Source organism: Rhinopithecus bieti, unplaced genomic scaffold, assembly GCF_001698545.2.
Source record: "Rhinopithecus bieti isolate Rb0 unplaced genomic scaffold, ASM169854v2 scaffold_73797, whole genome shotgun sequence".
Classification (NCBI taxonomy): Eukaryota; Metazoa; Chordata; class Mammalia; order Primates; family Cercopithecidae; genus Rhinopithecus; species Rhinopithecus bieti.
In genome coordinates this window covers 218,758-243,419 of record NW_016827514.1, presented here as the reverse complement: position 1 = coordinate 243,419, position 24,662 = coordinate 218,758, and the positions used below count along the sequence as shown (strand labels likewise).

Sequence of the window (24,662 nt, the reverse complement as noted above, 5' to 3'; positions counted from 1 at the left end):
TCTCTCCCAGAACTCCCTTTCACTAACTCTGCCACAGCTGCAATGACCTCCTTGGTGTTTCTGGATCGTTCCAGGCATCACCCTCCCCGCCTCACCCCCCACCCCCAACTTGGGAACTAGCTGGCCCCAACTGCTCTCTCTCTGAGGACAGGAGCACAGGACTCATCTGTCTTTCAAGTCTTTCCTCAGACTCCCTACTCCTGGGGTATGCTGACAATGCTATTTTAAATGTAAACTACTGCCCATTGTCCTCCAGCATCACCCCTAGCCATGCTCTGACTCTTGTCTTTGGACATTCCCAGACCAAGATTCCTTGGAGGTCAGAGATTCTGTGGGCAGCCAGAGAGAGCAAAGGAGGCCCAGGCCAGGCCCCAGGTTGATGCATTATCTATTCTCTTGTATTTGCAGTCCCTCTTTGCTTCTCAGCAGGTAACAAGGAGATGGCCCTGGTCCTCAGGACAACCACTGAAACTATTTTCCCTCCAGTATAAAAGACATGCATGCAAGAGAATGGCATTAAGCTGTGGACTTCTGGGAGTACAGGTGAGACCTACCTCAGAATGAAGCCCTGATTTTTTTTTTAAAAAATCTCTTTTAAACAAGAGGCCTCATTTATTCATGAAAATAAATAAATCAAAAAAGAGAACTGAATGTCTTAGACTTTGTGTATCTAGACCCAAGGTCAAACATGTAATGACACTATGGTTTTTTTTGTTTTTTTGTTTTTTTTTTTTAAGCAAAGATTGTTTCATTTCTACAATAGCTACCTTTAAACTGCAGTGATTTGCCTGGAATTCTGCCTCCCCTGAATTAAATTGTTGCATCTCTCAAGGAAACAAGCTGAATTCGTTTTGTTTATACAGTTTTGTCATTTATAAGGGAGATGCACTTCAGCTCTTAGCGATCATTGCAATGAAAGAAAACATGTTCCATAAGCAAGGCTAAATTGTTCTTAAGAAATAGATTTATTGTTTGAATAATTAAAATAACAATATACAATGTTTCTCTATCAGATTGGAAAATGTCAAAAAAAAGGCCTAATATCCAGTATTATTTTGGTTATAAGAGACAGAAACTACTGCAAACTGAGGTGAGATATGTAAATGAATAAAATGCTGGCAAACTGTCAATACATATTGAAAGTTATAAAAATTATTTACTCCTTGAGTCAGCAACTCGACTTATAGAAATTTATTCCCAGGGATAAATGAACACATACACAAAGATAAATGTAATAGAAGTCATTACGATATTTTCTAAGAGAAAACTGGCAAAACCAAAATATGACATTCAACAATCGTGTTGGAGATATCTAGTTGCCAAGTATCCAACACCCCCTCTGACTTAAGAAAATAACACACGTTATGTCCATGATGGCTTACAGATGCTTCACAGCCAGGAGTCACCCGGCCAGTGATCCAGGGAGATGCTGGTAAAATTGATCCGTGATGCACTTCTGGAAAGGACCTTAAAGGGAGGTGACTCATGTGGGAGGGACAGCCATTTCCCTTTGCTCTTCCTTATCCAGGGAAATGTGAAAGGAAGTTGACACTATAGCTTGGTGGCCATCATTTGAGGATGAAGAATGCTGCTAGGAGAGGCAGAAATCTTCCTAACACATAAGGAGTTTGGGTGTCTGATACTTAGCCAAGCCAACTAGTCCTGAGCTGTCTACATCCAGAGTCCTCTTACGAGAAAAATAAACTCTTGTGAATTTAAGTGGCTGAACTCAATCTTAACTAATAAGATAAATGTAATTATTGATGTATTAAAATAAATATTACACAGACATTAAAAAGTCATGGAGTTCAAGACCAGCCTGGCCAATGTGGTGAAACCTCATCTCCACTCAAAATACAAAAAATTAGCTGGGCGTGGTGGCACGCACCTGTAATCCCAGCTGCTTGGGAGGCTGAGGCAGGATAATTGCTTGAACTCAGGGGGCGGAGGCTGCAGTGAGCTGAGATTGCACCACTGCACTCCAGCCTGGGTGACAGAGCAAGACTCCATCTCTAGAAAAAAAAAGTCATATTAAGCACCGTATTTGTTGTTATGGCAAGACATACACAGCATATTGTTAACTGAAGAAAGAAGATTATAAGCCTATGATCAAAAATTTTAAAGATGTATAATGTGCATCTATGGGTATACAATTGCTTGGGAACAGGACTGACAGGCTAGAGACAAAACATGTTTGCAGCAGTTATCTTTGGTTATCTTTGAGTGATGTTATTTGGGGGGGAATTTAACTTTTTAAAAAATTGCAATTTCTATTTTTTTTCTTTGATGACTTGATATTGCATATGAAATTTAAAGACAAAAAAACTACTACTACAACTTAATTTTTAAGTTAGTGGTAAGAAGGGGTAAAACGTCAGTAACATCCAAGCCAGACAAAGCATTATTTAATCTATGTAGAAATACTTCCAAATAAATAAGACATAGAGATAAGTGTGCAAGTAACCTGAATAAGAAATTTCCCAAAGGAGAAGTAGAAGTGGTCTGTTAACATAAGATAAAACATTTTAAACAACGTTAACAATCTAAGTATGCAAATTAAAATGAGAGGGCATTTTCAACCATCAGGTTGTAAAGACTATTTAAAAAAAAATGTTATCTAGTTGGTGAGGATGCTGGGCCACATACACCCACCCATATTGTTGGTGGCCTAAGTGCCCTTGGGCAGTACTGAGTAAGAGCCTTCTATATGGCTGGTGCCACTTCTTCACTCACACATATGCACATTGAATTAACATACAGGACTGTTCATTTGCTACAGCGTTTATGAGAGGGAAAACTGTAAACACCCTCAGGAAGAGAGAGAACACCTGCATACTGACAAGCATTAAAAATAATGTCAAAGAAGGCAAATGTCATGGAAAATGTTCATAATATCAAATACGCACCTCGATAGAAACTAAATTTATGATATTTATCTGTTTCCACGTAATAATGCACAACAGAGCTTCAAATATGGCAGGAAATAAAAAGTCATGGGAGCAGAGACTCCCAATAACAGGCTTTTATTTTTGAAGAAGTCCTTTGCACATGGACAGTGGATGTGGTGTGTGACAGGGAAGGTGCCTCAGGGACTTTTAAAAATTTAGTTCTTCTCCCAGACAGTGTCTAGCACCCTCTTCCCCACTTCTTTACCTTTCTTCTCAAAAGAGAGTTGGCAAGAGGTTTGCAACCAATGTACCATTTGTTTTTCCTTTGGTCATTGTTGTTTCCATAATGAGAAAATGCAACATTCTATTTTAAAAAGAAACATCTAGAGGATAAACGATGATTAAGTCAACACAAAAACAAATACCTCACAATAATTAAATCTAGATACTAGGTCTTAGGTTATTGGGGAAAAAAAGGTTATGACTGACTGATTGATTATTTGATCTCACCAGTACGTATTTGGCCCTCAACTATTTTGTATTAACATAGTGCTGAATTCAAGTGTCTAAATGAGAAAAGAAAGAGAACTTCCAATATGTTTGCAAGTACCGTTAACGAAGCATTCTGAAGAAGCTACCCTAATGAACAGAAACTGTTTTCCCAAAGTCTAACATGATTCCACACTTCATTTCCATGTCATACATTTCTACTCGTGTAATGTCTACAATGTCACCTAAAACCCAGGAGCTACTGCTCTGCATTAGAAGAGGGAACATGATTAGGGGTGCGAGCAGGGAACATGAGACAATCACAATGGGACACTGGGTGTGTTTGTTTTTAAAAAGAGCATGCCAAGGAGATGATGTGTAATGTGTATATTCTAAGGTAATCAGGGGAATAAAACTATCAACGATATTATCTGTAATTTTCTAAACCCACTTATCTATCTAAATACTGGGGAAATAATTTTCCAGCTACGAGTAGTTCTGACAATTTAAACTCACATGTCTTCACGGACAAGCATGCAGTGATCTCTAAGCAGACCATGGTTATGTAATATAGGTGGGCAAGGTAGGACTTCTAAGTGCTGAAACAATCTACGGGAAAACCTTCCATCCCTTTGTGGCCTTTCCAAGGGCATGTTATATAGAACAGACACATTGTGGGTCTGAATAAAAACACCTAGGTGGACAACTAGGAATGTCTATGAGAGAGTGATAGGCTTGGTGGAAACAGATACATATCTATTCGCTAGAAACTTCTCTGGAAATCTAGAAATGTTCATCTATCTAATCCTTTAGAACATAGCAAATGCTTGACAGGTAACAAGCAGATCAAGCAACTCCATACCTTTAGAGAATTTCCACACGATGGTAGGTACAGGGTAACCCTCAGCAGAACAATTGAGGATGACAGCTTTGCCATAAATCCCATCCTGGTCCCGTGGCTGAACTACAAACTTGGGAGGAACTGAAAAGAGAGAAATGTCACCAGTAATTAACACTAGACCAGAAACTGAGTAAAGGTGTGATTTTAAGAAACTGAATCATTTTAATGAACATTAAAATAAGACTGTTTCATATACATGGGACAATAAAATACTATTGGCAGTTTGGGACACATTAAGAGAGTAATCTCAGTGCTGAAAATGTTCTGATTCATATCAATGAGCTTTTGTCACAGGTAAAAGCCCTTTGCACTAGGGAAAACTGGCCTCAAGGGAGGAAGTTTGACTAAATCAAAGGAATAGAACATTTTGCTTTTGATTGTGTTATCAAAAATATACAGAAATTCCCTCAATGGAAAATTGAATCAGAATCACCATTTAAAGAACAGATCAGGCTGGGCACGGTGGCTCACGCCTGTAATTCCAACACTCTGGGAGGCTGAGGCAGGCAGATCACCTGAGGTCCGGAGTTTGAGACCAGTCTGACCAACACGGAGAAACCCCATCTCTACTAAAAACACAAAATTAGCTGGGTGTGGTGGCACATGCCTGTAATCCTAGCTACTCAGGAGGATGAGGCTGGAGAATCGCTTGGACCTGGGAAGCAGAGGTTGCAGTGAACTGAGATTGCGCCACTGCACTCCAACCTGGGCAACAAGAGTGAAACTCCATCTCAAAAAAAAAAAAAAAAAAAAAAAAAAAAAAGCAGATCAAATATATATTTGTGCCTCAAATAGTAATTATCAAATATAAGTATTCATCTTGGATGTGAACTGGTCAAAGCACTTGATATTGATTTTTCCTCTAACAGGAGATAAAGTGAGAAATAATAAGCACCTCCTAAAGGCAATCAAGAATACAATGTGGGTGTGAACCCAGGAGGCGGAGCTTGCAGTGAGCCGAGAGTACTCCAGCCTGGGGGACAGAGCAAGACTCCATCTCAAAAAAAAAAAAAAAAAAAAAAAAAAAAAAAATACAATGTGGGGCTGAACTTTTCTCAAAATTCTGGTGAGGACATAGTGCGTTATGCCTGATGTCAGCACCACGGCGGGCCAAAGGGGGACTCTGGAGAGCAGTTGCAGTGAGGTACCATAAAGCTTTTCTAGTGTGTCTATAAAAAACAAGATAATAACTGACTGCTTATCTGGTGAATGTTGTGAGGTGCTGTAAACACCCATCCCTACCTAAAACATATACACGACTTCACTTAAAACATCTCCCAAAAGAAAGCATATTACTTGAGACGAGCCATTAGGATTTTAATATGTATCATATCTCTTAGAGAGAAGAACACACACATTCTCCTAGGAAAGGTAGCATATGAAGGTATTATAATCCCCTAATCTTTCCCAGCAGATCAGCCATTCTACAGCAGGTAGCCAGTCTACAGGGTAGACTTTCAATGAGGCAGTCATAAACTATGTGAGAGGAGATGAATTATCTACACCATATAGTAATACTTGGAAATTCCTGGTAAGGCTAATCTCATCAGCCTTGCAAAATCCAGAATTCTTAATTTTGAGACATAAATGTGAGCCTACATGTTATAAGTAGATAGGAACTCTAGCTACCACATATGATAGACTGAGAAGATGGTTAGGGCCTAAGTTAGCGAGGGCTTAGAAGCACATTACAATGATCTGAGCCAAGCTGAAGATCACTTTGGCCTTAAAATAACCAAGGAGGAAGGGAAAATGTCAAGACACAAGAAGCAGCCAGAGATGGAATTCACCACAGTGTTTCTGGAGAAATCATTGCTTTTAATTTTCTAGCCTTACTTTCTGTAGAAAGATTTACACATGAAGAAGCACGAGACTACCAGCATAAAGCCAACTGTTAAACACACTGGCTTGGTGTCCAGCTCTGCTATTTCCTATTGGGTAATTTTGTGTAAACTATAAAATAGCTCTTGGTCTCAATTTTCTTATCTGAAAATTGGAGATAATTATGGAACTCATTTTTAAGGACTGCTAATAAGATCAAATAAATTAAGATTAGAAAAGTTCTCAGAACTGTGGAGACATTAACTGCTATAAGAGTGCTGGTTAATTTAGTGAACGCAGGTATGTTTGGCTTTGACTTTTTTTTTTTTTTTTTTTTTTTTTTTTTTTTTTGAGACGGAGTCTCACTCTGTTGCCTAGGCTGGAGTGCTCCAGTGGAGTGTGATCTCCACTCACTGCAACTTCTGCCTCCCAGGTTCAAGCAATTCTCTGCCCCAGCCTCCTGAGTAGCTGGGATTATAGGCGCCTGCCACCACACCCAGCTAATTTTTTTGTATTTTTAGTAGAGACGGGGTTTTATCATCTTGGCCAGGCTGGTCTTGAACTCCTGACCTCCTGATCCACCCGCCTCGGCCTCTCAAAGTGCTGGGATTACAGGTGTGAGCCACTGCGCATGGCCCGACATATTCTTAATGAGCAAGGTTCCCAACTTGCAAATGAAATAAATAATTTACACAGCCAATGGGTCTCTGAGATATTGCTTAACTAATAAGCAATGTTACTTCATGTAGAATACTTCATGGTATTCGGAGACAAAATGTAATTAAGAAAATGAAAATATATTTAAAATAAGATAATAAGGAATGACTGTCTCTAGGTGAGGCAATTATCTCTAAGAAATATGGTAGAGATTATATAGAGCTAAGTTTTCTAGTAAAAGTAACCAATCAACCTCAAGAGTAGGTGACAAAGTTGAAGACATCATGCCAAAATTATTCTCCCCAGGTGGAAGGGAAATCTGCAGCCATCCACATTCTGTGCTCTATTTGGCTCAAGTTTTGCCAAGAGCAAGAAATTGCTCATCAATGGACAGGGTAGAAAATCTCTTGCATTCCCTCTGGAAGCATGTCTAATTATAATTGATCCATTACCCCTCCCCTCAATTTGATTCTAATCCAACAAAATGTTCCTTAAAATCTCATCAAAGAAGTTTATATGAGAAACAACTATTGAAATATTGTAAGTATAAGGCAGTTACAGATGAAAATGTTCCCTAAATTACTAGAATAATTACCCTATATCATTGAAAACTGTTTCTGACCCTGGAGTAGCCAGGGGATTTCCCATGTGCACCTCTTTCCTCATAGACTGGAATTCTGTCTTCAGATACCCCAGTGATTTACAGTCACATGAAGACCTAAGAAAGAAGCTTCTGCAGTAAGTGAACTTCTTAATTTTTATAGCAAAGAGAATAATTAATAGTTCAGATATTTGATGTTTGGCTGATAGACCATGCAACTTGAGACCACCTTGAGGAAAATGCTATATTTTACTAAGTGCATGAATAAGCCAAATCATATACATTTCCTTCAAATTTTGACAGAAGACTGTCATGAATTTAAATATTCAATCCCTAAGTGATTTCTTATCAGGTACCAGTGAATATGTAGGTCCCTTTCATAAAAATGAACTTGTGAGTTACAATAAGAATTCTAAGACTGGGAACATCCATGTACTTACATCAAGAAGACCTGAGGCCACACTCCTCAGATCCGACACCTTAAGAATATGCTTGGGTTGAGTTCTGTCTGGCAAAATTAGAGGTGATGGATTCCTGGGAAAAGTTGTAATAAGTTTCTAAACAAATTTCTTTGCCTGCCCACAGCCTAATGGGAAGACAACAGGCATACAGTCCCTTGGGGGTTGCCATCACTTTGAGACAGCTGCATCACCAGCTAAAATTAAAATTCCAGGGCAGGGGAGTGTCTGAATGAGGACCCAGTGTTTAACATGTAATTAATGACATCATCCTCGTATGCTCTAAGCACTAGGAATGACCATTATCCCTAGGGACAACAGAGTTACCAATTTTTTAAAGTAAACAGCAGTTTATTTTTTTAAAAGTAGAGATATTTTTTAAAGAAACTATTAATATTTGACCTACATATTTTTTTCTACAAAATGGCAGCCTAAGAAATTGTCCTAAAGGAATCAGGAGTCCCCCAAGGAGTCACTTAGTAACAAAAGTGAGCATTTCCTGAGGACTCAGTGGGTTTCAAGTACTCCTATTTCCATCCTTTGACCCCTCCCAGAATTGCCCTCAAGACAATTCTTATTTTGTTTGCTTATTAAAGAGAGGATCCCCTACTATGGCCCTCTCCTGCTTCTCAGGGTGTTGTCTTCAATCTTCTCCACATCTTACTCAACAAACCTCGTGAGCTTTTTCACCCACTCCCATCATGACGATTGCCTTCATCTTCTCTTGGTGTGTAGAGCACCATATCCCCCCATCATTAACTTATATCACAGGTACCTCTAACTCAAGTTTCCAAAATGGTACCTGTTCCTGTCCACCATCCATTAAGGTCCTCAAGCAAGAAAAATGGAATTTCCTTTCATATCCTCTTCTCTTATTTCTTTTTTATCATATACTGATAATTATTTCTTGAAAATGTAGCTTCAAATTCTCTTCATCTCCACTGCCACACCCCAGTCACAGTGAGTAGTCTGGTTATGTGGGAAAGGGGCACAGCCCCTCTGTCCACCCGGCTTCAGCACCTCTTGGTGGACAGCTCCACCTCCACACACTTTGCCAGGACATTGCACTAAGAGGATGGGTCCCTCTCTTTGCTGTCTCAGGCCTTCTCAGAAGTCATGAGCCTTTACCCACCTTACTGGTGCAACCCTGACATGTGAAAAACAATTGTCCATCACTGAGGGACAGGAGTCAGGGTATAAAATCTCTGCCTCACTTTCCTCCGATCCAGTGGGGGCAATTATGAGGCCTGCTCTATGCCTACGCTTCTCAAACATTAGAGGGCATCAGAATCACCTGAAGAGCTGATTAAACCAGACATTGCTGAACCCTGTCTCCAGTGATTCTGACTCAATAGGTCTGGGGTGGAATCCAGGATTTTGCCTTTCTAATGAGCTCCCAGGCGATGCTGAGGCTGCTGGTACAGAGATCACACTTCAAGAACCACTGTTCTACGTGATTCCTTAGAGGGCTCCCAGTAGGAATGAGCTCCAGTTGCCCATAGCAGCAACCAGCTCATTAAAGTAACTTTCACTGATTTTTTTTCTCCCTTTCTGATCTCATTCTTTCCATTCTGGGATCCAGGAATGACATCCCAAAAAAATAACCTGCCAGCCAATTCTGTACCTCACATTCTACTTTCAAGGGAACCCAACCTAGGATAAGGCCCATACGTCTCTTATTTAGATTTCTCAGTCTCCTAACTGGTCTACCTGCCACCAACTGTCCCACTTGAATTCATTCTCCACACAGTGACCTAAAGGATCTAAGACACAAATTGGATGATGTGACTTCCTTGCTTCAAAGCATCCCATATTCCCATGGCCCTTTGGTATAATACAGACTCTTCAGATATTTTAAAGGATTTTTATGACTTGAGCCCTTGGTCTCCAGTTGCATTCTGTGACATTCTCCTCTTGCAGACTTTGCCCCAACCATTCTAAACCCTGTCTATTATCCAGTCCCCAAGACCGATGTTGCTACCGAGTCTTCACACAGACTTCTTTATATCTTTGTTTAACAAGTCCCCACTTACTATTTGCATCTTAGCTTAGCACTCACTTAGGCACATTTTTTCCTGATGCTGTGGATAAGATTAAGTGCTTCTCTGAGCCCTTGATCACTTACCATAACCTTTACTACACTCATTTGGTATTTCTGTTTAATAGTCTGTCTCCCACACTAGGCTGTGCACGCTATGAGAACAAGAACCATTCATTTCTCACAGACCATGGTATGCCCAGCCCACAGCACAGATCTGGAGTACAGAAAGCACTCTGCAACTACGTGTTGAAAGGACACATGAATAAATGAATGTTATTACTTCAGTTTTGTAGACTAGGGAAATGGAGCATGGCTAAGTTAATAACTCAGATCAGGGTGACCCCCAAAGCCCGAGGTCTTTGAGAAGAGTGGACCCAACGGAAGTGCCATCTGAGGGACAGCAGAAGACAGCCTCATAGGAGGACTCTGGCCAACAAGATACAGAGCCTGAGATGGAAGGATTGAAGCCTTTGGGACTGCTGTCGTTTGGGCCAAAACTTATGATAGAACAAAAACACCACCAGGACTCTATCGTGTCTGGGTGTATAATTCCCCAAAGTTGTTGGTTTCCTTTTTTAAAGATGATATTTTGATTTCCTTTTATTAGTATAACACATTATTTGGTATATTGTGGTGAGCCTGCTTGCCAATATAGTTGGTTTTCCAATAGAGCATGACATGGTTTGGTGGTGTTCTCACCCAAATCTCATCTTGAATTGTAGCTCCCACAATTCCTTCATATTGTGTGAGGGAAACAGTGGGAGGTAATTTAACCATGGGGGGGCAGATCTTTCCCATGCTGTTCTTGTGAGAGTGAATAAGTCTCACGAGATCTGATGGTTTTATAAAGGGGATTTCCCCTGCACAAGCTCTCTTGCCTGCCACCATGTAAGACGTGCCTTTCACCTCCCAGCCACGTGGAACTGTGAGTCCATTAATCCTCTTTTTCTTTATAAATTAGCCAGTCTTGGGTATGTCTTTATCAGCAGCATAAAAATGGAATAATACAGAGCGGTTTTTCTGGTGGGGAGGAGGAGTAATTAAAGAGATGAATAGGTTCAACTACATAATTATATCACATCTCCAAGAGGCAATATGGCTAACTTTGCCAACACTTCTGTGAATCATAATTACATGCACATAACCAGCACTCCTGTCTCTCCAAAAAGAACAATTTGATATATATTCCAAAATACCAATATCTTGTCATGGGATCCACATAGGCTGAGAGTATCTGAAGTTTCAAATAGGTTTCTTTGAGGAAGTTTATTCCTGGTGTTGCCTAAAATGAGGGTTGTTTAAAATATAGAGGTCTTTGGCTTGATCTGTTTATTTTGTGTGTGTTGGAGGGGGAGATTACTTCTGTTGTTGCTTTATTTTTAAATAAAGAATACTATGGTTATAATAAAACAGGCATTTTTCTAGTTTTAAATGTAGTCCAGCGTCTAATGTTTGGAAGCCATGGCTTCTAAGTTGCTATATATTTCCAAAGAATTAATTTAGGTTTCCGTAGCTGTAAACGTGGGCAGAAATTCAGTTTTAATGAATGCCATTTGGTGGAGGTGGGAGGGAGTGCGTGGATAAATACCACCATTCTCTACTCGGTGACATTTAGTTGAGATGGGACTTGGCCAAAGTCTAGGTAAGATTTAATTTATGACACTGAATATTAAATCGATGTTTTCCCATCATTCTGAGAATAGATGGCCTGCCCCCTGCTTATCTCTCTGCCTTACACTTTGTCCTCTCTTACTGAACAGGAAGCACCTTGGGCCTCTTGCTGTGCTGTGAACACACAAAACTCACTCCACACTGTCTTCAGACTTGTTGGTCTCTCCGCTTGAAGCTCACTTCCTACAATTCCCTGGGTCGTACGCCTTCACTTCAGTCAAGTCTCTGCCCAAAGATCTCTCCAGAAAGCCTTCCCCTGCCCAGCCTACCTAAAACACTATTTTCATCCCCGTCTTTCTCAATCCATGTACCACATGTTTATTTTTCATAGTCCTTGCAGATAACTGACATTGTCTGTTCATTATCTCTTCCCTTCACTAGAATTTGAGCCTTATAGGGCAGAGACTTGGTGTCTTTATTTTAATCACTATGGTATCCTCGACACTCAGAACAATATCTATTATAAAACAGATATTTAAGAAATATTTTGGGTAAGGATGAATGAAGTAAAATCATAGCATGAGAATTCTATCAAAAATTGGATCAATAGATGACAATAAAATAGAAACCTTCTATAATTTTCATTTTTCCTGTCAACTGACAGTCAACTACTATTTTAGCCAATGTGTTTGTTTCTCTATGTGGCAGTTCACCATTAAAAGTCAGAAACCATGGACTCATCAGAAGATATAAAAAAGGGTGAGAAAACGAAACTCCTTTGGAATCACAAATAGGAACTGTTGTGCTGGTGCTTTCCTGTGAGTGGTGCAAAGACCACAACAGGAAGTAAATGGCAGAAGTGCTCTGTCATGAAGCCTAATGCTTTATTTCTAACAGCTTCATCAATGCCAAGGTCACTCCAATGAGCAGGAGATCAGGGAAACCATCAGCCCACTGTCATAAGAGCTATGAGATTTGGCTCTTATTGGCTCATACATAACAGCTACGAGATTTTGCTTTTGGGATTTTGTTTTGTTTTCTTATATTTTTCTCAAGACAACAGCTAATTTATTTTAGATCAAGTCTTTACAAATCTTCCCAGTAACCCAGACTATCAAACAATGTGCTGAGTTTTACAATGACCCCAGGTCAAACTTTTCTTCTGCAGCTTCCTCACATCACCCAGCCTTTATAGAAAAGAAGAGAGTTAGGGCCTTGCCCTGGATCAAGCTTTAACTTAAGGGAATGTGGTGGTTGGTTTGTATTTTATCTTCCACACCATTTAAACGTTCTCCATATTAGCAATGAGGCTGTTTCACTTTACCATTTGCGTGTTCACTGGAGTAGCATTTTTCATTTCCTTCAAGAACTTTTCCTTTGTGTTTACAATGTGACTAACAGTTTGGCATAGGAAGCCCAGCTTTCAGCCTATCTTGGCTGTCAAATGCCTTCCTCACCAAATGTAATCATTTCTAGCTTTTGATTTAAAGTGAGATGTGTAATGACTCTCCCTTCACTCTAACACTGGAGACCATTGTGGGGCCATTCATTGGCCTAATTTCAATACTGTTATGTCTTAGGAAATAGGGAAGTTAAGAAATGGAGACTGGGAAATGGTTGGTTGGTAGAGTGGTCAGAACATACACAACATTTATTGATTAAGTTTGCCATCTCATATTGCTACTAAACAATTATAATAGTAACATTATAACAGTAACACCAGAGATTACTGATTACCAATCACCATAACAGACATAACAATAATAAAAGTTTGAAATGTTGAAAGAATTACCAAAATGTGACATACAGACACGAAGTGAGCACATACTCTTGGAACAAATGGTCCCCATAGACTTGCTTGATGCAGGATTGCCACGAACCTTCAATTTGTAAAAAATGCAGTATCTGGGAAGCGCAATAAAGCAAAGTGTGGCCGGGCATGGTGGCTCACTCCTGTAATCTCAACACTTTCAGAGGTCGAATGGAGTGCATCACTTGAGGCCAGGAATTCAAGACCAGCCTGGCCAACATGGTGAAACCTTATCTCTACTAAAAATACAAAAATTAGCTGGGCATGGTGGCACATGTCTGTAATCCCAGCTATTCAGGAAGTTGAGGCAGGAGAATTGCTTGAACCCAGGAGGCCGATGTTGCAGTGAGTGAAGATTGGCCCATTGCACTCCAGCCTGGGTGACAAAGTGAGATTCCGTCTCAAAAAAGAAAAAGAAAAGAAAAGTGCAATAAAATGAGGTGTGCCTGTTTGTACTGAATGCAGTACGTTGTGAATATGCTGTGCTGTTGGGGGTCTGGATTTTGTTGTCTTCCTTTTTAGTGTCAAATGTTGTTGGTGCACACAATTAACTTACTAGTGGAAAAGTTTTATCTTGTCAAGAATCTTCCTAGGCTTTTTAGGGCTGGCCCAGAGTAACCCTGGCTAGATTAGTTCTACTCCTAGTAGGTGGCCTTTCTGAGATTTCAACTGAATTCCCCTATTCTGGCTAGTTAGAACTCCAGCATTCCCAAGCAGTGTGCAACTTCTACTAGCACCCTTTGCATGTGAAGAACAGTATTCAGCTGAAACTGCAAAGGAGCCCTGTACAGATTTCTAGAGATCTTTCTTTGAATAGCTCCCTAATCTCCAGTAGTTTGTCCTTCAATACCCAGTAATCATATCAGTATCTTTCAATTTCTCTCTCTGTTTTCTCCACCTGCCAAAATCACTGTGATCTATTTGGGCTCTGCACTCCCTGTCATGTGCAGAAAGTATCCCAAGCAGCTATCTGGGGTGAATTTGGAGCTCACTGCATGCACTTCCTTCTGTTCCTGAGAGAATTTGTCAATATCAGTCCAATTTATAGTTAGTTTGTAGTAGGAGGATAAATGTGTTACCTGTTACTCTGTGATGGTCCCATTAGATAATTTTTGTTTTTCTACTTCTTTGACCCAAAACATTCCTCCTCCCTAAAATGTTCAGTCATTTCTGTTGGTGCTACGTAGTGGAGCTTCACACCATGGTTATTATACTACTTTGAACATACTACTGCACCGGTACAAAGAATTCTGGTTGCATTCACTAACTCAAGGACTTTGACCCTGTAATAACCTCCTTTTTATCTTGCCACATATTTTTTTCCTCTTTACTGGCTTATTCTCATAAGCATATAAGCATGCTGTAAAGTATCCAGTCTTAAAAATAACTCCCGCCCTTGCCCCATGTCCATTTCCAACTTTGTCTCCATTTTACTGCCTCCTGTGATAGCAAAATTCCTAAAAATATAAAAAGAGTTGTGTTTTCTGAGTTCCTGCACATTGGCCGTCTTTCTTTTCTGAAGCTCCTCTAATCAGGCCCTCGTTGCAATGACACCAGGTCATAAACAATAGCCATCAAGGTCATAAACTATCCATCTTCCTAAACCAGTGACCAACTTTTGGTTTTCCTCTTTGTCTACTTTCAGCAGGATTCAATACTGTTTAATATCCTCTTTCTCAATTTAGTTCTGATTTTGCTTCCAGAGTGTCACAGTCCACTGGATTTTCTCCTCCTTTACAAGCTGCTCCTTTTCCCTCTTCATCTCTTCTGCTGATTCCTCTTCCTCTTATTCCAGGACCTTAAATGTTGGAGTGCTCTAGTGACTGCTAGGACAGGCGCTTCTCCCATATCATTGACCATCGTTCCCCTCGTCAAAACCATTCTTCCTCATTTCTTCTCTGCTTCTGCTAAAGACACTTTCGTTCACCTTGTTATTAGGCAAAGCATGATTCCACTAAAAGTTCTTTTTTTATCTCATTTGCAACATTCACTCCACAAGCATGTTTGGTTGCTTTACCACCAAAATAGATTGTGAATTCCACTGCTTCTCATAACCTTAACATTACCATCTTCATCCAAGGCATTTTTATCTTGCCTGAATGTCTGAAATAGCCTGTTAACTACTCTTCTTGCTTTCTAGCCCAGTCCATTCTTCAGATACCTACTAGTGTGATAACTAAAAAGATAAATCAGGCCATGGTGCTGTGGTGGTTACAGTCAACAGTGCCAACTCTTTAATCTAGAAAAAAAAATCCACACTTCTAAAATGGCTGCATGTTCTAATGACTCAGGGGGCTGGGACTGAGACTTGGCTACATATTAGAATAAACTTGTGGATTTTACAAATTATTGATGCCTGGGTTCCACCTCCAAAGATGGTTCTTTAATTGGTGGGAGCTTCATCCTGGACATCAGGGCCTTTTTAGAGCTCCCTATGCAATCTGAATGTACAAGAAAGTTTCAGAATCACTAACTAGTGATTTTTGGGAAAAAAGAACAATTCCCCAGAGATCTGGAAGATGGATTTACCCCTAAAGATTATGATTTAATTGGTGTAGTTTGGGACCAAAAAATGCACATCAGTGTTTTCTTAAATCTCCCAGGAAATTCTACAGAACTGTCTAGATTGAGAACCACACACCACCTTGTCCCTGTCTGTTTCTCCAGTCACACTGACCTGTTTGTGAAGCACATTTTCTTCCTCTAGGCTGCATTATCTCACTGGTGATTTGATATTAATTTAACTAAAGCTTATTTAACATATTTGAAGAACAATTACATGGAGACATTAATCATGTCATGATCAGCTACATTATCCCAAATAGCTAGGCTCAGTTTCAGCTCATCTGACCTTTGTCTTGGTTAAAAACTTCTGGTTGCCTTTTCTGCAAGGGCAAGTTGTACAAAAAGCATCCCTGCACATTTTTATCTGACATTTCAGATTCCTGACCTGGATCCTTCAGAGCAGATTACATAGAAAGTAGGCTGATGTACTATTTTGCCCTTCACAAACCCAAGAGTCAACTCTGCTTATAAGAAAACACTCGGGAAACAGATACTGCGTTGGCTCCCTTTTATTTATCTTTCAAATTTTGGGAAAAAATCGAGTATCCTAATTCTTCCACTCCAAAGAGCAAGGTGGAAATGAGAAAAATGTCATGAGGATGTTAAGTTTGTGTCTAATTGAAGATATATTTTCTAAATTATTCACTTGGGGCATTTTTTTTTTCTCTTGGAAATACAAAGTTAGTTTCTTCCTATGACTTCTACGTCTGTGTCACTTCCTTTTGCTGGTAAGTAGATAAAAAGTGCATTTCTCCCCAGTCGGAAAGGTAGAAGAGTTATCAAGGGGACAAGGATTAAGGACTGAGGAAGGACATGAGAATCTCCTGTTCAAGAAAGAGCTATCTCCACTCTCTGGGAAATTACAGAAATCCTCCCACTCCTAATAACTACTCTGAGACCACAATTTGGGGAATTTTAAAATGCAAATAATCATCGTCAATATAAATCTTTAACTTCATACAGTTACTTTTGCAATGTGGATGAATATTGTAATGGTAGATTAATGTACAGCACTCTTGGAGAATCTTAAAAATCACAGAATATCTCTGTTTGATACACATTAGAGAACACTAGCAGCTTATTTCATAGATGAAGAGTGTGAGCCTTAATGGGAATTTGGTGACTTGAATAGAAGTTAAAAATAAGACTAATGTTTACAGTTTAGATGTAATGAGATTACTGCCAATGTTTTCTGAACGTTAGCCTATGCTATTTTAATTCTTTTGAATAAATACGACCACACTCTGCTTAATTTTAAAATGTTGCAATGGCTTTCCAAAATAATGATATATTTAATGCTAAGTAGAATAGATGGGCAAAGAAAATCACATTTCTAAAACTCAAACAAACATTATGAAAAGCTATTTTATGGCTCTTTAGAAAAACTTTGATATATAGCTTTGACACATATTTTTAAAAAGCCATTTATTGAAATAAGAAATATTATTAAAATATGATATGAATACAATAAAGCAAAAGCTCATCAATATTAGTCCTCAAAACTCATTGGGTTAGCATATGGAAGCCTTATTTCATAAATTAAACCTTATGGCTCCCACCTTCTTAGCTATTAATTATTTAAAACATATTTTAAGTAAATAAAGCCTTATCTTGGAGTTTAGGGGAATTCATGGCTGTGTTCCAGAGTTGTATTTTTTTAGTGAAATAAGACTGAATTTCAAAGTTCTAGTTATTTTCACAATATTTCAAGCCCCATCATCTTAAACCATTGTTAAATCAACTCTATGGATGCCACATGGCTCACGTTCCTCTGCTTACCTCTCACAATCAACTGGCTTTGGTGCTCCACGGCGGCGGCCTCATTCCGGGCGATGCAGGTGTAATTCCCATTGTGCATCAGGGAGAGATTGGAAATCCTCAAGGAGCTTGTGAAGTCAATATTGTCAATGGTCACCCCAAGGCTCCCAGGGATTGGCCGGCCGTCCTTCTGCCAAGTGATGGTAATGGGTAAGTCCCCTGAGACCACGACACACGGGATGAAGACCCGCTGCCCAATGGAGAATCTTGGAAACTCAAAGGGTTGTATGAAAGGTGGAACTGCAAGAAAAAAGAAAGTAACAGAGGGAAGATAATAACCAACTGTGCTTATTCTACATTTCTTTTCCTTTAACCCTGTACACGACACTGAAAGAGTAGTAGAGACAATCATAGATACAGCATAGAAATACAGGAAGTGTAGCCAATTTGAAATTATGCTTCCATTATTTGAATTTTCTCATTATTTTAAATAAAAAGCATCGTTCAATTTGTACTTCAGTAAGTTACTTAACCTAATTTTGTTCAACAAACGTTTTTTAAATTTAATAATTATTTTTGAATGAAAATATTTCAGACTATATTCTGTAGTGTAAATAGTGCTAAAGGGGGATTTAGGTTTGCTTTTCCTTCAAAGCCTTTTAAAATGATGTATACAAGAGGAGGTTTCTTTCCTGTTTGTGACTATGACGCTGCAATTACTGTTGCCCCTTCTAATTGTTTCCTGCCTTGTAAATAGGAATATTCTAAACCCACTGAAGAAGCAGAGATTCCAATTTTGGCTGGATGTGGTGGCTCACACCTGTAATCCCAGCACTTTGGGAGGCCGAGGCAGGAGGAACACTTGAGGCTAGGAGTTCAAGACCAGCCTGGGTAACATAACGGGACCCCCATCTCTACAAATTTTTTTAAAAAAATTAGCCAGCTGTGGTGGTGTGCACCTCTGGTCCCAGCTACCGAGGAGGCCAAGGCAGGAGGATCCCTTGAGCCCAGGAGTTCGAGGCTGCAGTAAGCTATGAGGGTACCACTNCCTGTTTGTGACTATGACGCTGCAATTACTGTTGCCCCTTCTAATTGTTTCCTGCCTTGTAAATAGGAATATTCTAAACCCACTGAAGAAGCAGAGATTCCAATTTTGGCTGGATGTGGTGGCTCACACCTGTAATCCCAGCACTTTGGGAGGCCGAGGCAGGAGGAACACTTGAGCCCAGGAGTTCGAGGCTGCAGTAAGCTATGAGGGTACCACTGCACTCCAGCCTGGGTGACTCCAGCCTGGGTGACTCCAGCCTGGGTGACTCCAGCCTGGGTGACTCCAGCCTGGGTGACTCCAGCCTGGGTGACTCCAGCCTGTCTCTAAAAAACTAAAAACTAAAAAATAAAAGTAAAATAAATATTCCAATTTTATTGTTAAAGTTCTTTTTTTGTCCAACAAATAACAACCATTCATTATAAATTCTTATTTCATATTAGAAAAACTACATCTTTACTTTGCGTCTCTTAGTTTTTCACACTTTATGTGTGAAACTTTTAATTATGAACTGGTCCATGGCAGGATTTTTGAGTTATGTTGCTAAGGAGGTCAGGTTATAGCCTTCAGCCTGGGCTACCATGGACACTGCAGGCAAACTCACCCTGGAAAGCTCTTTCCTGATTCAGTTTTGCTGAGTGATGCCTATTTGTCCATCTTGCCTCAGGAACTTCCTCAGTGCCCTCCTAGATGAGGTCATAGGGTATTAGCACTCTGAAGTAGTTAAAATGGAGTCAGATGGACCACATTTGAACCCTACCTGTTACTTGTTAGTTACAGATCATGAGCAAAGTAACATGCTCTTTCATCAGCCTGAAAGATTAGTTATTTATTGCCTTACTTTACAAATGGGAAGAGTGATACCCAAAGATGTTACATTGCCCTTTTGGTCTCAGAACTAGTTAACTGTTATCGGAGGGCTTAAATCATGTCAGTATGGCTAATATCAGAGGCTGTAATGTAAGCCTTTTTTTGTGTTTGTGCATACATTCTTTGAAAGAAAAAGGTTTATTTGTATGCAGGGGCATGGAAATGACTAAGAGTACAAACTAAGATGATTCATCATGTGATAATCTAATATAAACCAATTATTAGACTAGGAGTTTTTCCTAATGAAGTTGTTAAAGGTGTCTGCAGTTTATTCAACAATTGTAAGTCCATTTCTACTATCAGCTTAAGGAAGAGGTAAGGGATCCGGCTGAGAAATTTTAATAGAAAACCATTCATTCACTTACTTGTTCATTCAATCAAGTCATGTTTATTGAGCACCTGGGATGTGTGTGGCAGCAGTGAATGTGCTGGGCATGTAGCAATGAGCATAACCCATCAGCCTCTGCCAGTGGAGCTTCCATACACAGCCATAGGCAGCAGACAGCAAGGAAATGCAGCCACGGCGCTTCTCTTATTTTGTATTATCACTATGACTGCTGTCTGCTTTCAAAAGCAGTCGGGAGCTAGAACTCAAAATTTCAAATACAGCCGGAGGTAGAAGAACTAGGTGGCTCAAGTTAGGTCTTACTAGGGGAATTCATTTTTTTAAATGGCCAAAGGTACCAACAAGCATACTCAACGTCAATCCTGCTGTGGATTCTCAATGTACAGTCAGAGCTTTGGGACTGAAAAGGGCTGATCTGATGCTAAGAGAAAAGGTCTCAGAATGAGGTTCTATCCAGTGCTGGAGGAGAGAATCGGGTCAGATTAAGGTGTGAATGTTCTTAGTTGGAATGTGCTGGAGAAAATGTCATGTTGTACCAAAGGTGCTTGTATTTCTTTAAATCTTGCCCCCAAGTGGCATAAATGTTCACTACACATGTAAATATTATTAATGCTAAATTGCCATGCTTTATTAAAGAAAATAATGACATTTCCTCCCCTTTGAGTTCTTGGACATAAAAACCTTCTTGTCAGCATATTCAGACAAACCTTGGCTTGGTGCTTGCCATCTGAATTACAGACAATTTTTCTAAGATAAGAAACTTTGGAGCCAGACTACTTTGGTTTAAGATCAGCTACGCTGCTTACTATAGTTACTGAACCCTCTCAGGGTCTCAGCTTCCTTATTTATGAAATAGAGTGCTGCCTTGAGTTCTGAATGAGTTAACACAGTAATTCACAAACTCGGTCATACATCTCAATCAGTTTCTTAGCATTTGTTCTATTTCACAAGCCTTTAAGATGAGGAAAAAACAGGTAAGTTGAAAAGTTATTGGTTTAATTTTCTCTATCAGTTACAACAGGGAGAAGGAATACATAAGGATTTACTTTCTCCAAATCAAGAAAGAAAGGTATGACATAGCATATTTTTTAATCTAGCTATTTAATAAGAAAGCCAGGCATGGTGGCTCATGCCTGCAATCCCAGCACTTTGGGAGGCGCAGATGGGCAAATCACCTGAGGTTAGGAGTTCATGAGCAGCCTGGCCAACATGGCAAAACCTTGTCTGTACTAAAAATACAAAAAAATTAGCTGGGCATGGTGGTGCGTACCTGTAGCCCCAGCTGCTAGGGAGGCTGAGGCAGGAGAATTGCTTGAACCCAGGAGGCAGAGGTTGCAGTGAGCCGAGGTCATGTCACTGCACTCCAGCATGGGAGATACAGGGAAACCCCATCTCAAAAAATAAATAAATAAATAAATAAGGAAAACACGATACAGTGTAGGTTGTAAATAGTTGTAAAGTAGTAGAATGTCCCTTTAGAACATGAGAGTTATAGAATACAGGAAATGTATGTGCATACAATTTTTCAAGAACAGAAGTAACAGGTAGCTATAGAAGAATCAGCATTAAAACCAAAACGAAAACCAAAACCCTATGCTTTCTATAATTCCAAAATATTTGTAACTCATCAATTTATGGCATTTAAGGAATATTTTTATCATTACTTTAGTACAAAGCAACGGGGCTGAAAATCAGGAAGTACACTTCCACAGCACTGAAAAACCAGCGTCAGAAAGCTAATGCACTAAATCTCATACACATTATTCCGAGGATAATCCTTTGCTTTGAACATCTTATTTTAAATCATTACAACACTCTCAGTTATCTCATATCTTGGCCTAAATCAGATTCTGGGAGTTCAGGCACATTGAAGAGGGCTTAGTAAGAAGCCACAATTGGCAAGCAAAAGGAGGAGAGTGAGAAACTGAAAGTAAATTATAAAGAACAGACACAAAAATGGAACACACTGTAGTTGGATGACATTTTGTTTGGAAGCACATTGCCCTTAGTAGTCAGCATTTTTGTAACTAATATAAAATTGTAATACTTAATTAGCATTCCAAATTATAAGTCATGGTTAACATATTAAATAAAAAAGATACATTTAAAATATTTTAAAACATATCTACAAAAAAAAAAAAATCCTTTCCAAAAGGTTAAAATAAAATCAAAGAAAAGTTTAGAGGTAAAAGTCCTTTTCCCAGAAGAATGTCAAAATTAGGTTTGCTATGTGTTGTTCTGCTTGCCAAATTATGTAAGGACACATTAAGTCAATATGCACATTACATCATTGTTAACGTAAATTAAATCACAAGACCTATTTGTCAATCATGTCAATTCTTTCTTCACTGCTTAAGTTGCCTTGCTTGCATCAGCTGTGAGTTGCAAGTCTGCTGCATACAAATGCAAACAATTTTTAAAGCATCTGAAGTCTTATATTTTACATTCATAAGACATAAAATCGATGGCACAAAGTAACCCCAATGATTAGAAAACTTTTGTCATGATTTTGGGAAAGCTGTACCTCCTGTTTGAGACACACTGATTACCTGATTAACGATATTGCCTAAATAAGGTAAATTATCTGAATCTTGTTGATGGTAAAAGCTTGTATATCATAGGAGCAGAAATCCTGAATATGACATGCACTGCTTTTGACATACCCTTTTTACAAGAAGTATGTAAATATCTGATAAAGGTCATTTATCACCAGGCTTGTGTATTTCACTCTAACATAATGGCGGGGGTCCTTTCTCTAGGCAGCTCAGAGCCATTGAATACTGTCAACTGTCAATTTTGACTCTTATTCTATCTAAACCCTTAACAAGAATATAGATCAGACTAATATATTTCTGTGTCATGTCTCTTAAAATTAATTGTATATTCTTTTTCATGGGGGAAAATATTTTGATTTCTCGTAGAGAAGAGGAGTATACTACATTGATAAAATCATGGGTGGGGCGCTCATCAATTTTGGGTGATAAGCAGTATTACCTTCATCCAGTTTCTTTAACTCTGTGATTCTATCTCTTCATGTGTAACAAGGTGATAATGAAACGCAGTTCATTACCAGCTTGCATTGAAATGGACAGAAAGTAGCTCTTCTGCACAGCCATAGGGCTATTTACTGTCCATTTCAGTGCAAGCTGTGACTCCAAAATGACGAGGCTGTGAGCAGGTGGGATTTTCTAGTCCAGGATATGCCTTCATGATCTCCTCACCCATAAGACTGGTTATTTGGTCAATTCCAATGCTTTATATCATTCAGCTTTCCTAAATTTTAGATTACCCACCCAGTCTGATATAGTTTTCCACAATGTACACACAAGTAAACGGTTCCTCTACTCACTCTTGTTCAAAACTCTTGTACAAAATTTATCACATTTATGACTCAAGTGAGTATAGTGATTTATGGACACACCCATTTTCTTAAGTAGAGCAACCCAGGAGGGCAGGAGATGTATCAAGTTTATCGTTTTTATTTCCCACAACTAGTGGGATAAATAGTGCCTTGTTCTTCCTTTTATTTTTTTTTTCTTTTTTCTTTTTTTTTAAACGGAGTTTTCACTCTTCCTGCCTAGGCAGGAGTGCAGTGGCATGATCTCACCTCACTGCAATCTCTGCCTCCTGGGTTCAAGTGATTCTCCTGCCTCAGCCTCCCAAGTAGCTGGGATTACAGGTACATGCCACCATGCTCAGCTAATTTTTTTTGTATTTTTAGTAGAGACGGGGGTTTCACCATGTTGGCCAGGCTAGTCTCGAACTCCTGACCTCAGGTGATCCATCTGCCTCGGCCTTCCGAAGTGCTGGGATTACAGGTGTGAGCCACCAAGCCCGGCCGCCTTGTTCATTTTGATTGAATAATGATTTTAGAATAAAACTTTCAGAGGTGATGATGAACGTATGTTTACACTCTGAACTTTAGACAATCCTGAATTCATTAAGAATGACTTAGTAAAGAGGATTGGGCAGACACATCCAGGACTTCATAATGACAACATGGCAGGAACAAGAGAGAAGCTCCTCTTCATAGTCTCTTTAGCCTAGGAGTCAAGGACTTCTTCTTCTTCTTCTTTTTCTTTTTTAATACTTTAAAAGTTCTAGGGTACATGTGTACAATGTGCAGGCTTCTAACTACTGCGCCAACTCTCCCCTCTGCTGGCAGGGCCAGTTGGGGAGCTTGAGTCAATATCTGGCCTTGTTTATTTAGGTATGGTCCTTGTGCCAACTCTGAATTGCTATGTGAGTTGGTTTCCCTGAGATGAGTGACTTCTGACCAGCAGCAGCCAGAGATGCACCTAGCTCACCATGACTTAGGCTGCTGGTCCTGTGACCTGCACCTGTTTTAGCAGGAAGGGCAGGAGGCCAAGATGCAGAGACATATGATGAGCATGTAATAAGATATTGCTGGAGCCGGAGGGTGCTAAAAGAAACCAGAGGCTGCATGGGTCACATCAACTTAGATTCCACTAGTTTCCCTTAGCCTCTCACTCCAAGCTCCCCGGGGGGTTCAATATGAGCTGATACTAACTGACATTGACATAGGCAAAAAAGGCAAGAGTGAGCCAGCAGAGAATTCTTTGGCCCTGACTTCTGGGTGGGAAGGACAGGGAAGGACAAGACATTGTCCTTGCAGTGTGGTGGAGATGACTTTTAGGATCTATCTTTAAGCTTTCCTTAAAGAACTGTGTCTTGGGCATATTTGTAACAGCCCAAATCATAAAATACTTTAAAAAATGTTTCAAGTATATATTTTTCTCTAGACATAGATTTGAAATACCGCATTTGAATTTCTGTGGAT

At 39.5% G+C, this 24,662-nt stretch overlaps 1 protein-coding gene across 1 annotated transcript in view; it reads right to left on the bottom strand.

Moving 5' to 3' along the window:
* Nucleotides 1-24,662, bottom strand: part of LOC108523301 (Down syndrome cell adhesion molecule) — a 337,477-nt gene that overhangs the window by 257,772 nt on the left and 55,043 nt on the right. The window contains exons 8-9 of the mRNA XM_017863826.1: nucleotides 17,622-17,900; nucleotides 4,240-4,359 (exon numbers count right to left, since the gene is read on the bottom strand). Of these exons, the coding sequence (XP_017719315.1) occupies nucleotides 4,240-4,359; nucleotides 17,622-17,900 (399 nt within the window). The remainder of the gene's footprint in view (nucleotides 1-4,239; nucleotides 4,360-17,621; nucleotides 17,901-24,662) is intronic.